The 13204-nt window shown below is 36.3% G+C and overlaps 1 protein-coding gene across 1 annotated transcript in view; it reads left to right on the top strand.

The window, feature by feature from the left end:
* Positions 1–412: 412 nt before the first annotated feature.
* DSG4 (desmoglein 4) overlaps positions 413–13204 on the top strand; it is a 36067-nt gene continuing 23275 nt past the window's right edge. The window contains exons 1-5 of the mRNA XM_012447212.3: positions 413–594; positions 8647–8682; positions 10198–10329; positions 11884–12039; positions 12382–12526. Of these exons, the coding sequence (XP_012302635.2) occupies positions 547–594; positions 8647–8682; positions 10198–10329; positions 11884–12039; positions 12382–12526 (517 nt within the window). The 5' untranslated portion in view covers positions 413–546. The remainder of the gene's footprint in view (positions 595–8646; positions 8683–10197; positions 10330–11883; positions 12040–12381; positions 12527–13204) is intronic.

Below are 13204 nucleotides of genomic sequence, written 5' to 3'. Positions count from 1 at the left end.
ATGACTTTCAACAACGGCTTCTGCTAAAAGTATCATTCCTTGAAGTTGGTTCTGTAGTGGACACATGTGTGTATGTGTTGTCAGTATATGTAATTTTGCTTTTACAATGTTGGCAGTAAGAAGAAGCCTTCTAATTTTATTCAGCATGATGATAGGCCCTAGCATTTTAATTATTTTTTATGTTGTGAGTAATTTATTATTCATTGGCTATCTTCGCTGTAAATCTTGTCCTCACTCTATAAGATTTTCCTTTGGTGTCCAACAAAGGGTTTCATTGCAATAAGAATCAAGGTGTGTCTAAATTCTTACCCAGAGCCCAAACAATGCCAGTCTTCCAGACCAGCCTGGGAGCTTGGGGTGGGGAAACAGAGTCATTATAGAATATCTTCATCTCTCTGCCCAGAGAGCACCAACCAGAGTTATCACCCATGCCCTCCTAAAAAGGCGTCTCAAAGCACATCTTGCTGTAGAGTGGAATTTGGGATCCAGAAGACAAGGGCTTAAATTGAATCTCACAGGATTTGTGTACCAGAGAAACCCAAAGGAATGGATTGGCTCTTCTTCAGAAACATTTGCCTTTTGATCATTCTAATGGTAAGTAGAATTTAAAGACGTGGGAAGGAAATGCAGCCTCAAGGTCTTGTCTCTGTCAGCTGTTGGACTTACTACACGGGATTTATTCCATTTTTAATCCCCTTCCTGCAAAGAGAGTTCTAGGAGTCCAGCCTCTGTTAATTTCCAACAACTCTCTGTGCCTTGAGGGACCAAATGCCATAGAGAAGTAGGGTGAGAATCTGGCTGAATTAAATTTATATGTCCTCAGAGACATAATCTATTTCACTTTAAGTGCTAGGACAATTCTAAAATTTTAACTTGGAAATAAAATTTATATTCTATGATCATATAAATAAATCAGATAGATTGCTGTGAAAACTTCCAGTGCAAATGGGTTCTAAATTTGAAGGGAAGTGAATCAAGCCCATTTCCTTTCAATAGTCATTTCCCTTTGAGTTTCTTTCAAAGTGGACGAATGATACATTGAAATTACATTGCAACTAATGATAAAATATTTCAGTCATGAGAATTTTTTCCAGTCAGATACTGCTAAAGAAAATTGAAGCTCAGCCATCAAGACAAACCTTTTCTGGAATTATTAATGCATTCCTACAGACCAGCAAAGAAATATTTAAATGATCTATTTCTTTACAGTAAACATGGCATTTTGGATATTATATTGCTTTTCTCTAAGCTTTCGGTGCCCAAGGTGTGACATGATTTCCAGACAGACAGCATGCATAGCAAGTATCCTACCCTAGGAAGGGAGAATTCCAAGTCCAAAGAAGAACAAAGTTCCAGTTGGCCAATCACCAAACTATTGCCAATTCAATTAGAAAAGTTTATTTAAAGAATTAATTAAACTACATTAGATTAGACTTAAGTCTACTGATGATTAAATGATAGAATAATTTAGTCCAAACAGCTGAGAAAAATAAGTGGAAAGATAAGAGGACAGGATTATTAGGAAATTGTACAAATTTTTTAAAGTAAATTAAGACAAATGCGCTATAATTGGCCACACTTCAATCTCCCAGGAGTATCCACGTTGGTGCTACAACATAAGCTTGTAAAATGATCCCCATCCTATTCTTAGGCAAGTGGCAATTATACCAGACTCCTCTGGACAGCAGTTTAAGAGACAGAAGGCAGCTAGAGCTGGGAGAGATGGGAGCACATCGTTGTCCGGGAGGCACAGTGAGAGGAGCTACTCTTCTGGAATTCACATTTCTAAACTTCAACAGCAGTGCAGGAGCCAAACACTGCCAAAGGGCACAACCCCAAGCTCGGAAGAGAACCTGAGAATGGTGGTAGAATACTGCATCCTCTGAGTTTAGGAGACAGATTATTAAACAAGACTATTTTTGAAAAATATTTTTAAACTTAAAAACACCAGACAGAAGGGCAATATTCTGTTACAATGATCGTTATTTATTTACTAAATAAAGTAAATGTCACTAAAAGAAGAGGCAAGAATCGGACTTGGTCTTCAATAGAAATAGTAAGTTACTAGGATATGCCTCTTGTTATACTTCTATAAGTATATTCATGCTTTGACTCAAATAAACTTTTGGTTTTCTGTAAGGAAAACTGTATGTGTCAAGATTTTAGAGGCAACTTCTGAGCACTAAATCTTGACTCCCATTGCCTTCTGCAGAGGCATGTTTTATGATAATATTAATTATTTAATTAAAGAGTTGATCTTCTTCTCCTTGATCTTGAAAGAGTATTATATTTCAGACTCTCTTGATCTTTTTTTGGTAGTATTCATTTATTTTCCTTGGTAATACTAGTGTTTTTGATACTTAATTCCTCCTACTCCTCATTAATATTGAAGTCTTTGTGTTTGACATTTCATGGTAATTGTGAAAAAGTTATTTATGTACTTTTTCTTTATGCATGTCTAACAGATCCCTTACCATATCAGTAATGTCTGAAGTTGAGAGGCAGAGACTTCTAGCATATTTCAAAATTGAAACAAATGCAAGGATTGTTTAAGAAGAATCTATATGATGTTATAGATATTATAGAAAAGTAGGCATGCCTACTTGTCTTTAATTTCCTGAACATAAACTCTGTCCCTTCTTCATTAACTAAATCAAAGACTCTCTGGGGCATCACTGTAGCTTACACTAATGAAGGTGTGGCAGCTTCTCAGAGACTCACAGGTACTTTGTGTCAGCTACATCTCAACCGCAAAGAGTGCTTTAAACAAAGTTCTGAGTGGCTAACCAGCAAAAGGTACTCAAAACTCTGGGTTACAATAGGGCACCAATTTTGTCACTAGTCATTTGGCATTTTCGTCCTAACACGATGCTTACCGTGTTCTTCTCCTATAAAACAGATAGGATGGTGAGGTACAATCAACAGTGAATCAAGACTAAGAAGTCCCAGTTTTGAATCACAGCTCCTTTTCAAAGCGGCTGTGTAACTTTGGCAAAAGCACCTAGCTTCTCAGAGCTTCCTTTTACCCCATGTGAGAATACACAGTTAGACATGATGATATTAAGTTGCTTCCACTATAGGAACTCTGTAATTCTAAAATTATCCCCACTGAATACTTACGTAGTAGAAGTTCATTTCTGGCTCATAAATAGTTTTCATAACTTTGGCTAGAGAATCTGAAGATTTAGGTAATGCTATGGATTGTGTAGATTTTATTAGGAAGGAGTTACTTAAGGCAGGAGAGTTATTAGCTGAAAGAGGCCTATATTATATCAAGATGATAAGATCATAAAAGACAACCATCTATCAGATAATATGTGGCCATTCATGCTACATATAAGATGTAAACACTTCCATTAAATAGTCTGATTCTTGAAAGTAAAGAAGGTAGGTGGCTAAATGTAGCTATTATCTCATTGCAAGTTGAAAGCAGGCATCAAAACTTGAAAACATATTTAAAACTAACTTAGCCACTTATCTATTCAGTTCTCACATGCACTCAAATATGTTACTCTGAAGTGTGGAACAGAAATTTGTTTTTATTTGCTTGTCAGGCAAATTTCCAGAAACACAATGATGGAGAGAAAAACACCTTATCTGATTTGGTTTTATATTTGTACTAAACAGAATACCCTAGATTGCTTTAAATGATTGGTTTCAGTACTGCTTATTACAGAAAGGATGTACTCATCACCCCAAAGGTTACATCGAAGCAAATCTCAACTCTATTATTGTTTTGTTGATATAAGTGTCTAAGGAATTACTAAGTGTATTTTAAATAAGTGGAAAAATTTATATTTTTGCCTTCGAATTCCTGCAGAGTCCATGATGAGAATGTCATATAAAAAAAGGTTTATATCTCAAGAGATATCTAGTATTACCATGACCTGTAACTTACTATGGCTTTCTCAATAATATCTATCTATTGACTTATAGGATAAAAGTCCTGCCCTAAGAATATTTCATGGTTCTTGGGACTCTATGACCCTTTTCCTTTTTTTAAAGGTACTTTTTTTGTGGGGGAGAGCTCCTGGATCCTGAGTACTTAGTCTGATGACTCTTTTCTAGTTCTTAAGTATCCACGGAGGAGTTCCTTACAGAGCAATGAAACCGTTGTTTAAGCTGCAGTCATGTTTCCTTCCCTTCCCCAAGTGGGAGCACAGTTGGAATTCCCCACTCGTGGAAAGCAGCTCTGTTTACAGGGTGTATGACGAGAGTGCCTGGAGGGAAACCTTTAGGTGTAATTTGCATGAGAAATGTTTGCCCTCTTTTCTACGCAGAAAATTACATGGCTTACAAACTAAAATGCCATTTTTGATACACCTTCAATTATAAACAAAAGTGGTATAATTAGGCTTGAACTTGGCAACTCTACCAGAGACCTGGTAGGATGGTAAGTGCTTTACTCAATCATTATTATAAGTATTATTCAGGCAAGAACTGCTTATTAATAAGTTGGTCCTACGTATGCGGATGACTTCAAAACTGACTGCTTACGCAAAAAGGTAAGTCATAGAGATGAAAAAATAGCCCTGTTCTGTAGATACTATCTAAATACATTCAGAATGTAAGAGAACAATATCTATTCCAATATTGCAAGAAGCACATACTATATAATGACTTAGATTCTCCATATCTTATATAAAATCATTACATTCTCTCTAGAAGTTAGTATTAAAAGAAAAAAAAAAGACCCAGAAAAATTTCTGCAATTTTCTAAAAGTTACATGACAATAGAATATGGCCTATCCTATTATTCCTCTCCAGAATATATACATTATTACAGGTCAAAACTTGTCTTGCACACAGAGAACAGTGACTGTCACACGCATTATCAATGAAAATGTTTCAACGAATGAATGAGTTTAGTTTCTAACTTATCTTTCTTACCAAGTCACTTCATCATATATTTCCCACTCTCACATTGATGAGCAACTTTAATGTGGTTAGTTGGCTTTAAAGAGAGCACAAGTGTTTCAATTTGAGACGAGAAGTTGGTGGTTCTCTGAAGCTGCCAGCCATTGCCTTGCCATCCCAATACCTAACACTAACAAAACATTTCAGTTAACAAAACCATTTGAATAGATTACAAAAGTCCTGAAAGGTAAATGTTACAATTTTTTTTTTAATTTCATGGGCTAAATTAGTAGGACAGCGAACCCAAAACTCTTTCAACTCTGCCAGCATTGACTCTCTTCCCCCTCTGGGCCAATGCCCAATCCTATTCATTCTTCCTTTATATTGAATAATTCATCCCAATATCTTTTTTCATTTTCCTGCTTGCCTCCTGTTTGAACATGTCACTCTTTCTAGGTCTATGTCTTACTCTTCATTTCTTTCTCGAAATTAGCACAGACATAAATTTTAGTTTCTTAAGCACTTTTATACTGAAAGTCCTGTTCAAGTTTTTTCCATTAACGCAACCTATCAAAAGGACATCCAAAAATCAAGGGAAACAGGAAACCCTCAGCCAGGCCCACAGAGACTGTAATACATTTAGGATACCATGCATCTCTCCGGGTTATGCTGCTCCCTCAACAGCACGTGCTTCCAACTCCCTTTTCTAGTACTCTACCACTGTGATGACTGGCTCAGCCATTTCCATTCTCTGTGTGTGTCTTTTACTCAGGGCCTCAGGTCAAGCCACATCAACGGATGATGCCTGTCCCACACGTTGCTCTGAAAACGTGACTTTCGGGCTGGTCCTAAGGTAGTGAGTTCTCTCGATTGTTCACAGTCACTTGCAGATCAAACTCCTTGTTCTGTTCTTTCCCCTGTCTCATTACTGCACTTGACTAGTCTCTAAAAAGAAAAATTTTTTAAAGACTTTTGTAGGCAAGGAATTTCCAAAATTACCTAGGAGTCCATCATTACTTTTCACAATTTAACTGAGGTTCGTACAGTTATACTACATTGTGCAGTTCAAGAGGCTGATGTCATTCCATGCTTCATTCAAAACACTCATTAACAGGTGTTTCCTAAAAAGTGAGGGCTCCTGATGGGGCTCATGACTTCATAGGGCCTGGGAGTAATACCTGGTAAGTTCCTTCCTGGAGACTTGTACATAAAGTGACAGTATTTGGAGGGTTTGTCTTCTGTTACCCTCATCCTTAGAGCCAGCTGAGCAGGGAGCAGAAATACCAAAAGCGTACTGTGGAAGCGTCTCTCAGCATAGCATATGTCCTGCTAGATGAGAACCCTGGGCTCTAGTCTTATTCCACTTCCCTGGCCTGAAAATAATTAAAAATAAAAAAATCAGGGATAGCAAAAGGATGAAAAGGGGCTTATACTCAAAAATTCTTGGAGTTACTTCAGTTGAGCTGGGCTCTCTAGAAAGGACAAGAGCAAGGTAAAATGAGCTCAAAACTTCTCATCCCTTTAAACTACAGACAAATCTGCTTGATGTGGCTACTGTCAAGTCCTTAAAAATGATTCACTTTTAGATGTCACGAGGCACTATGAACGGGCCCTCGAAAGCACAGAAGAAAACTCTTTGTCATTCTTCCTTCCTCTTTACAAATGTACTGAGCACTTGCTGTGCCTGTCACTTTCACCTTGGCCATTCTATTTAGATCAGTCTGAAACAGGGAGAAGCAAGAGGATTTGTCCAAAGCTACACTACTCAGACTACTCAGTTCTTGGGCCTGCACGACTCAAGAAATTTTTGATAAACCACATTGTTTTTTATAAAGCCAAATTATGATTTAAAGCTACGTATCCACTATGGAATATAAATCACTGGACTTTGAAATGTACACTTGACATCAGCTTAATTGTTACTCTAATAGTCTTCAAATCAGGACACGTGTTTTGCTGAATGCATTCATTTTCCAGATCCTCAGCTTCTAGTCTTTCCTCAAGTCAATCTACCTCAACATGCACCTGAACCTGAGATATCAAGCTGGTTCTCCTCTCCCAATCCCGCTTAAAAAGTCACACCTCTCAGCCATGGCAAACATTATTTTGTTGCACTGCAATAGATTGTGAAACTATCAGCGGCACTAAACCAAGAATAATTGAAAACATTGATGTTAGTATTGAGAAAGTGGGTTCGTTTCTTTTGAGATGGACTCTCGCTCTGTCGCCAGGCTGGAGTGCAGTGGTGCAATCTCGGCTCACTGCAACCTCCACCTCCTGGGTTCAAGCGATTCCCCTGCCTCAGCCTCCCAAGTAGTTGGGACTACAGGCATGTGCCACCGCTTTGGGCTAGTTTGTTTGTTTGTTTTTGTATTTTAGTAGAGACGAGGCTTCACCATGTTGGCCAGGACGGTCTCGATCTCCTGACCTCATGATCCACCCGCCTCAGCCTCCCAAAGTGCTGGGATTACTGGGGTGAGCCACTGTGCCCAACTAAGAGAGTTAATTTCAGAGCACTTGACAAATCCTTTTGCAAATTATGATTTTCAATTATTTGTCTTCAACAAAATTAAAAGAGAACCTAAAGGAGCTGCCAACTTACACGTCATTAAAACATCATTTTAAGCCTTATAGATTTACATCATGTAATTCAGAATAAATTTAAAGAATTTATGACTCTGCTACAAGAAAAAAAAAATCCAAAGTCATCTATTAACATGAACAAGTTTTCTCAGTATTTACAACTGAAAGACAAAACCAAACAAACTAGAATTGGTTCTGAAACTTGTTTAATTCTAATAACAAGTAATATTTATAATTTATGAGCTAATTTTTTAAAACTTCATCCCCATATTTGCAATGCATTTCTGATAAAGTTTTACTTTCATAATTATATTGCATTGAAATTTCAATATTTGCATGTTGTTTGCTCAACTATGATGCTAAGTATAATTGTAAAATTAATCCAGTTCAGAAAAAAAAAAGTTTCTTAACACTTAGAGCCTGATAATGACAGAAATTCCAATAAAACAAAATTTCTATTAATATGCATATTTTCATTACAGACAAGTATGCTAGGCTGCTCAGTAAAAACCTTAAAATATATTAAAATATATTTGAAGCTTGAAAATATATTCTAGTAGGATGAACCAATGGAGGTGATAATTCATCAATAGAAATACGATATCAGAGTTCAAGGAGAAATAAGAGTAGAATAAATTCCAGCTGACAAAGAACTTACTCATCTATTTTTCTGATTGATGGCACTGGGCATCAGAAGGCAACAGCATATAGATTATTGCACTTCCCACAGCTCTTCATACGTTCCCTTACCTTCCACCAAAAATATTATTGACCATTTCTGGAACACCCGCTGACTTAGAGCCTTCACAACTGTGTTCTTGTTTCACCCTGGCTGAAATGCTCTTCCCTAACAATTCCTCTTATCAAAATAGCTTCATTCTGCAGAGCCCTTTCAAATCCCTGCTCTCCTGGGAAGCCTTCCTGAAATTCACTGGGATAATTCGAGTTGCCTGCCCTATCCTCCTTCAAGCCCACTGAGGTATCCTAACCTGCTGTAGACTTATGTGTTTGTCTTCTCTAAAATTCAAATCTTTTGGAGGGCAAAAAGTCTATTATTCATGTGTGTTAGCCATGTTTATTCCATATCATCAACAAAATGTATATTTTTAAAATGAATTAATAAAAGAATATTGTCAATGTTTTTATGACTTGTCTTCCCCTAAATTATGCAAGTTTATGCTAATGTTGTACCATCTATTAAAACAGGTGGTGATGGAAGTAAACAGTGAATTTATTGTTGAGGTAATGTATAATAAAATTATTTTCTCAATTTAAAATTAAAACAAAAACTGAATTTTATAATGTATTATATATAAAAATCAGAATATTTGAAATTGTAATTTTCCACATAAAAGTTGAGAGACAGAATCTCTGGTGAACTGAAATAGCATACTCCCAAATAGTGAAACCCATACTCCCAAATCTCTGTGCTTTTAGGGCATGTGTTTCCAACAGCTTAGTGTTTTAGTAACTCCTGTTTACCAAACTATACGGTAGTTTATTTATATGTTTTCCAGCCTATAGCAAAGCAAAAGAAGCAAAGTAACACTTTAGAGTGGGAAGAGATTGTTTAGACACATTAGACAGAAAGACAATTGATGGTTCAACAATGAGAGAAAGTACATTCAAACTGTAAATCACAAGTAAATGCAAAGCATATAATGTGGTGCCATTTAGAGTGGAACTCAGGAAATAGAGCTGCTGTCCTTTCTCTGGCAGAGCTTTATTTTATTATAGTAATTAGATTTTCCTTGTGATCCTCTCAAGTCACTGGAAAAAATAACATTACTTTTCTCATCTTTTTGGTGAAATAGGGAATAGGTGGACATTTCAGGAAGTTGTATCAAAATGGGGAAATAATGTAAATACTCTGGTTCTAATATACACTTCATTCAGTGGAACAACTCCGTCCTCCAAAGTGGTAATTAATTGAAGCTTAGCCTAAATAAACTTATAATCACCTGTGTTTCAGAAAGTACATTTGGACTTACAAAAATAAATACATGCATATTTATAGTTTATGCATGTATACAAATATGCTTGCACATGTAGTGACATTTCTAAACTCATTAATATTTAATTCTTAAGTATATTTCAACAGTAGCAACTTAAGACTACAAAGAAAAACCATATGGCAAGCAGAGATACAAATGACAATATTGCAAAGCTACATAGGTGTCCATGGGATTATTGGAGAAATCATCAATTCCTCCAATATTAATAATATTTTTCTAATTCCTCAAAAATATATTTGAGTGTTTAGCCACAGTGGTGTCCTTATCAACAGAAGAGAAAAAAATCTCTTCTCTCTTTTAGGTGAGCACAACTCACCAGCTCAACTTTTGGGTTATACGGGATGTGCACGCATGGAACAATGCTGACGTTTAAACTCTGCAGACCGTAAATTCTGGTGAAAGCTCAGTGAAGGGTGAGGTAGGCAAGGCTCCCATATGGTGAAGATAGATTGAAAAAAGAAAAACTGTACAATTTATACAGTATAGTACATCACGAACTCCTCAACTAGCTAATTAAATTTGTTTCTCTAGAATCAAATAGTTGGAAAGATAATTCCAAAAAATGTAGCAGGCAGAAGTAATTAAGCTCTGCGTATCCAGTTGTGAATTCGTGAAAACTTTCTCTGTTCTTCAAATTCAGTATCACTGTTTCTTCTAAATGCACCTTATAATGTTAAATAAATGTCCTTTCTAAGTAAAATTGTTCTAACACTGTAAGAAACACAAACCATCTTTGCTTAAGGTGAAAGAATTAGACATTGAAAATGGCACTACAAAATGGCAAACGGTCAGAAGACAAAAGCGGGAGTGGATCAAGTTTGCCGCAGCCTGTCGAGAAGGAGAGGACAACTCAAAGAGGAATCCCATTGCCAAAGTAAGTGACAATGCAAACTGACGACAAATGCTTTTGCAGAGCAGGGAAGCTTTCAAATATTTCCCAGATTTGCAGCCTTCACTGCTCCATAGTTCTTTAAGAAGACAGCACATGGTCATTTGCTCCAGTTGCTAAGCCACTGATTTGAATATCACGTGCAGGGAGGCTGACATGGGGCAGGCAGTCAATGGCGAGTGATCCTAGAAGAAAGGGTTGGATCTCCAGCACAGCTGGTTTTGTTCATCCATTTGTGTTCTGCTCATTATTGCCTGTCTACATCATAGGAAATAAATTCACATAGTGACAGTCTGAAGACTGACCCTCCAAGCTAAGTTTACTGCACTTGATGAATTCATTCCAAGAAAGTAATGACAATATCAGAAGTTCCCACCAGATCTCTAAATCCAGAAAATAAGAGAGTCTTAAAAGATCTTCACAAATAATGCCTACTGAAAAAAAAAAAAAAAAGGAGAGTTAAGGAATGTATAATAAATTCATCCAAGAAGGATGGGATCCACATTAATAGCTTCATTCGCTCTTTCTGGGCATCTTGATCTTGAACAGTAAAGTGATCTGCAGAAATTTCTCCTTCCAGCTTTATATTAAAAATATAGTAATCATCAGCAATGATGTTACAGATACAAGCTCAGCTCAAGAAAACAAATTTATCCTCTCTCAGATGTTTTCAAATTGGTGAGATGCTTTAAATTTATTATTTCCATTCAACTGGTAGTGATAGCTTTATGTTATCCCACTTATATTGCACATTCTTTTTTTTTTTTTTTTTTGGTATTTTGGGAGGCTCTTGAGTTTTCTGCTATGTAAAAAAGACCTTTGGATTAGAGTAGAGCTAACCAAACTTCTATTTCCAGCTGTCTTTATTTCACTGTGAATGGGTGGGCAACAAATCTTAATATTTTATGGAATGCTCTTCTCTTCATAGGTGAGATTTCAAAACTGTTTCAGTTTAAATTTATCAGCAATAGATAAATTTATTTTATCCACACTAAAGCAAAATCTGTGTGGCAGAATATTTGCTATAAAATCTATTTGGCAGAAAAGTGATGCAGTATGTTTACATTTATAAAATTATTACCAGTATCTCTAACTATTATATTTCTCTGATATTTTCAATTTATCTACCATTTTGACTAAATCTCAGACTCCAGCCTAGGTAGAATACTTATTAATATGACACAAGTTTAAACAAAATAGTAAAAATTCTTTTGTGAAACTCTTTCTGCATATGCCAAAAACTTAGAGAATTTAACAATGTATTATTAATAACAAAGCTAGCATCAAGGGTGTATGTTGTACAATTACCTCATGTAATTCCCACAACAAATTTGTGTGATAGGTGGTATTATCCCCACTGTAAGCTGATCTGGGCAAAGTTAAGTAAATTTTCCAAGGTCACACAGGACTAAGTCATGGTGCCAGGCTTCAATCCAACGTCGATTTGGTTATGAAACCCATTCCCTTCTCAATCCACTACACGCTGAAGTTTATTATCTGCTCTAAATTGGATCACAATTCTAGCTATTTTTCTCATAGATTCGATCAGACTGTGAATTGAACCAGAAGATTACATATCGAATTTCTGGGGTAGGGATTGATCGACCACCATATGGGATATTCACAATTAATCCTCGCACTGGGGAAATTAACATCACTTCAGTGGTAGACAGAGAGATAACTCCACTTTTCTTGGTAAGTCATAGCCATATATTTTGATTTGTTCATATTAGTTTTCTTCCCTTTTTTAAAAAATATCATCTTAAAACAATGGATTACTTTTGATAAAACATGGTAGACTGAACCCAAATGGAAGGAATGGAAAGAATGAGAAAATAAAACTTTCTGGTTCAGGATTCTCTGGTATATTGCATGTACATGTGGTCAAGTGTCTTGATCATATTTAAATTATTTGACTGTATTATAGTCTGAATTCACTGGAAAAAATTGCTTCTATGCTTGTTTTCTGATATATTTTCAAGCATGTTACTTAAATTCCTTTGGTGAAATAGACAGTTTTTTTCCAACTTTCCACAGATCTATTGCCAGGCTCTGAATTCACGGGGTGAAGACTTAGAAAGGCCTCTTGAGCTCAGAGTCAAAGTTATGGATATAAATGATAATGCTCCAGTCTTTTCACAAAGTGTGTACACAGCCAGTATTGAAGAAAATAGTGATGCCAGTAAGTAAAATGACATTCCTTTTCTACATCACACCATAGCTACTTCTCTTGGTCAAAAGCTTTAGAAGACCGACATACAGGAAATGTAAAGGACAGAAAGAGTCACACTTGTACTTTGAATAAACCCCACATATTTTAACTTTTAACTGAGCAAGAAAAAGAAATCATGTCTGAAATGATAAAATAAAATATCTTCTTACTTGAGAAAGGTCCCTACGGGGATTTAGCAGGTGCTTAGCACCTTCCTTAGAGATTGTTACTGGACTCATGAACAACTGAATCCAAGTGAGCAAACCAAGGAAGAAACCAGGGATGTTTAAGAAGGCTCTGTTGTGTTCTATTACTTGAAATGTTTGACTGACCTACACCAGGTAGAGAGAGTGATGGTGGAAGCATGCAATTGTACCCATCAGATCAATCACTAAGGGTAATCACTGATCTTCACAGACTGCATGGCAAACTACATGCTATTCTCTCGTTTTCTTTCATTTATTTCCATTCCACTTAATTCCATTGCCAGTTCTAATACCCTTTGGTCTTTCCTTTGTATTCGTTCTCCTGAACTTCTTTCATTGCTCCTCTTATGCTTTTCCTATACATCTACTTTCCTATCTCTCCTCTCCCTTTGCCTTCTGAACTTGATTTTACATACAGCACATGAATATCAGTTTGTTCCCC

Source organism: Aotus nancymaae, unplaced genomic scaffold, assembly GCF_030222135.1.
Source record: "Aotus nancymaae isolate 86718 unplaced genomic scaffold, 86718_ANA_hifiasm-v0.15.2.pri h1tg000020l, whole genome shotgun sequence".
Lineage (NCBI taxonomy): Eukaryota > Metazoa > Chordata > Mammalia > Primates > Aotidae > Aotus > Aotus nancymaae.
This window is presented reverse-complemented; position numbering and strand designations above follow the sequence as displayed.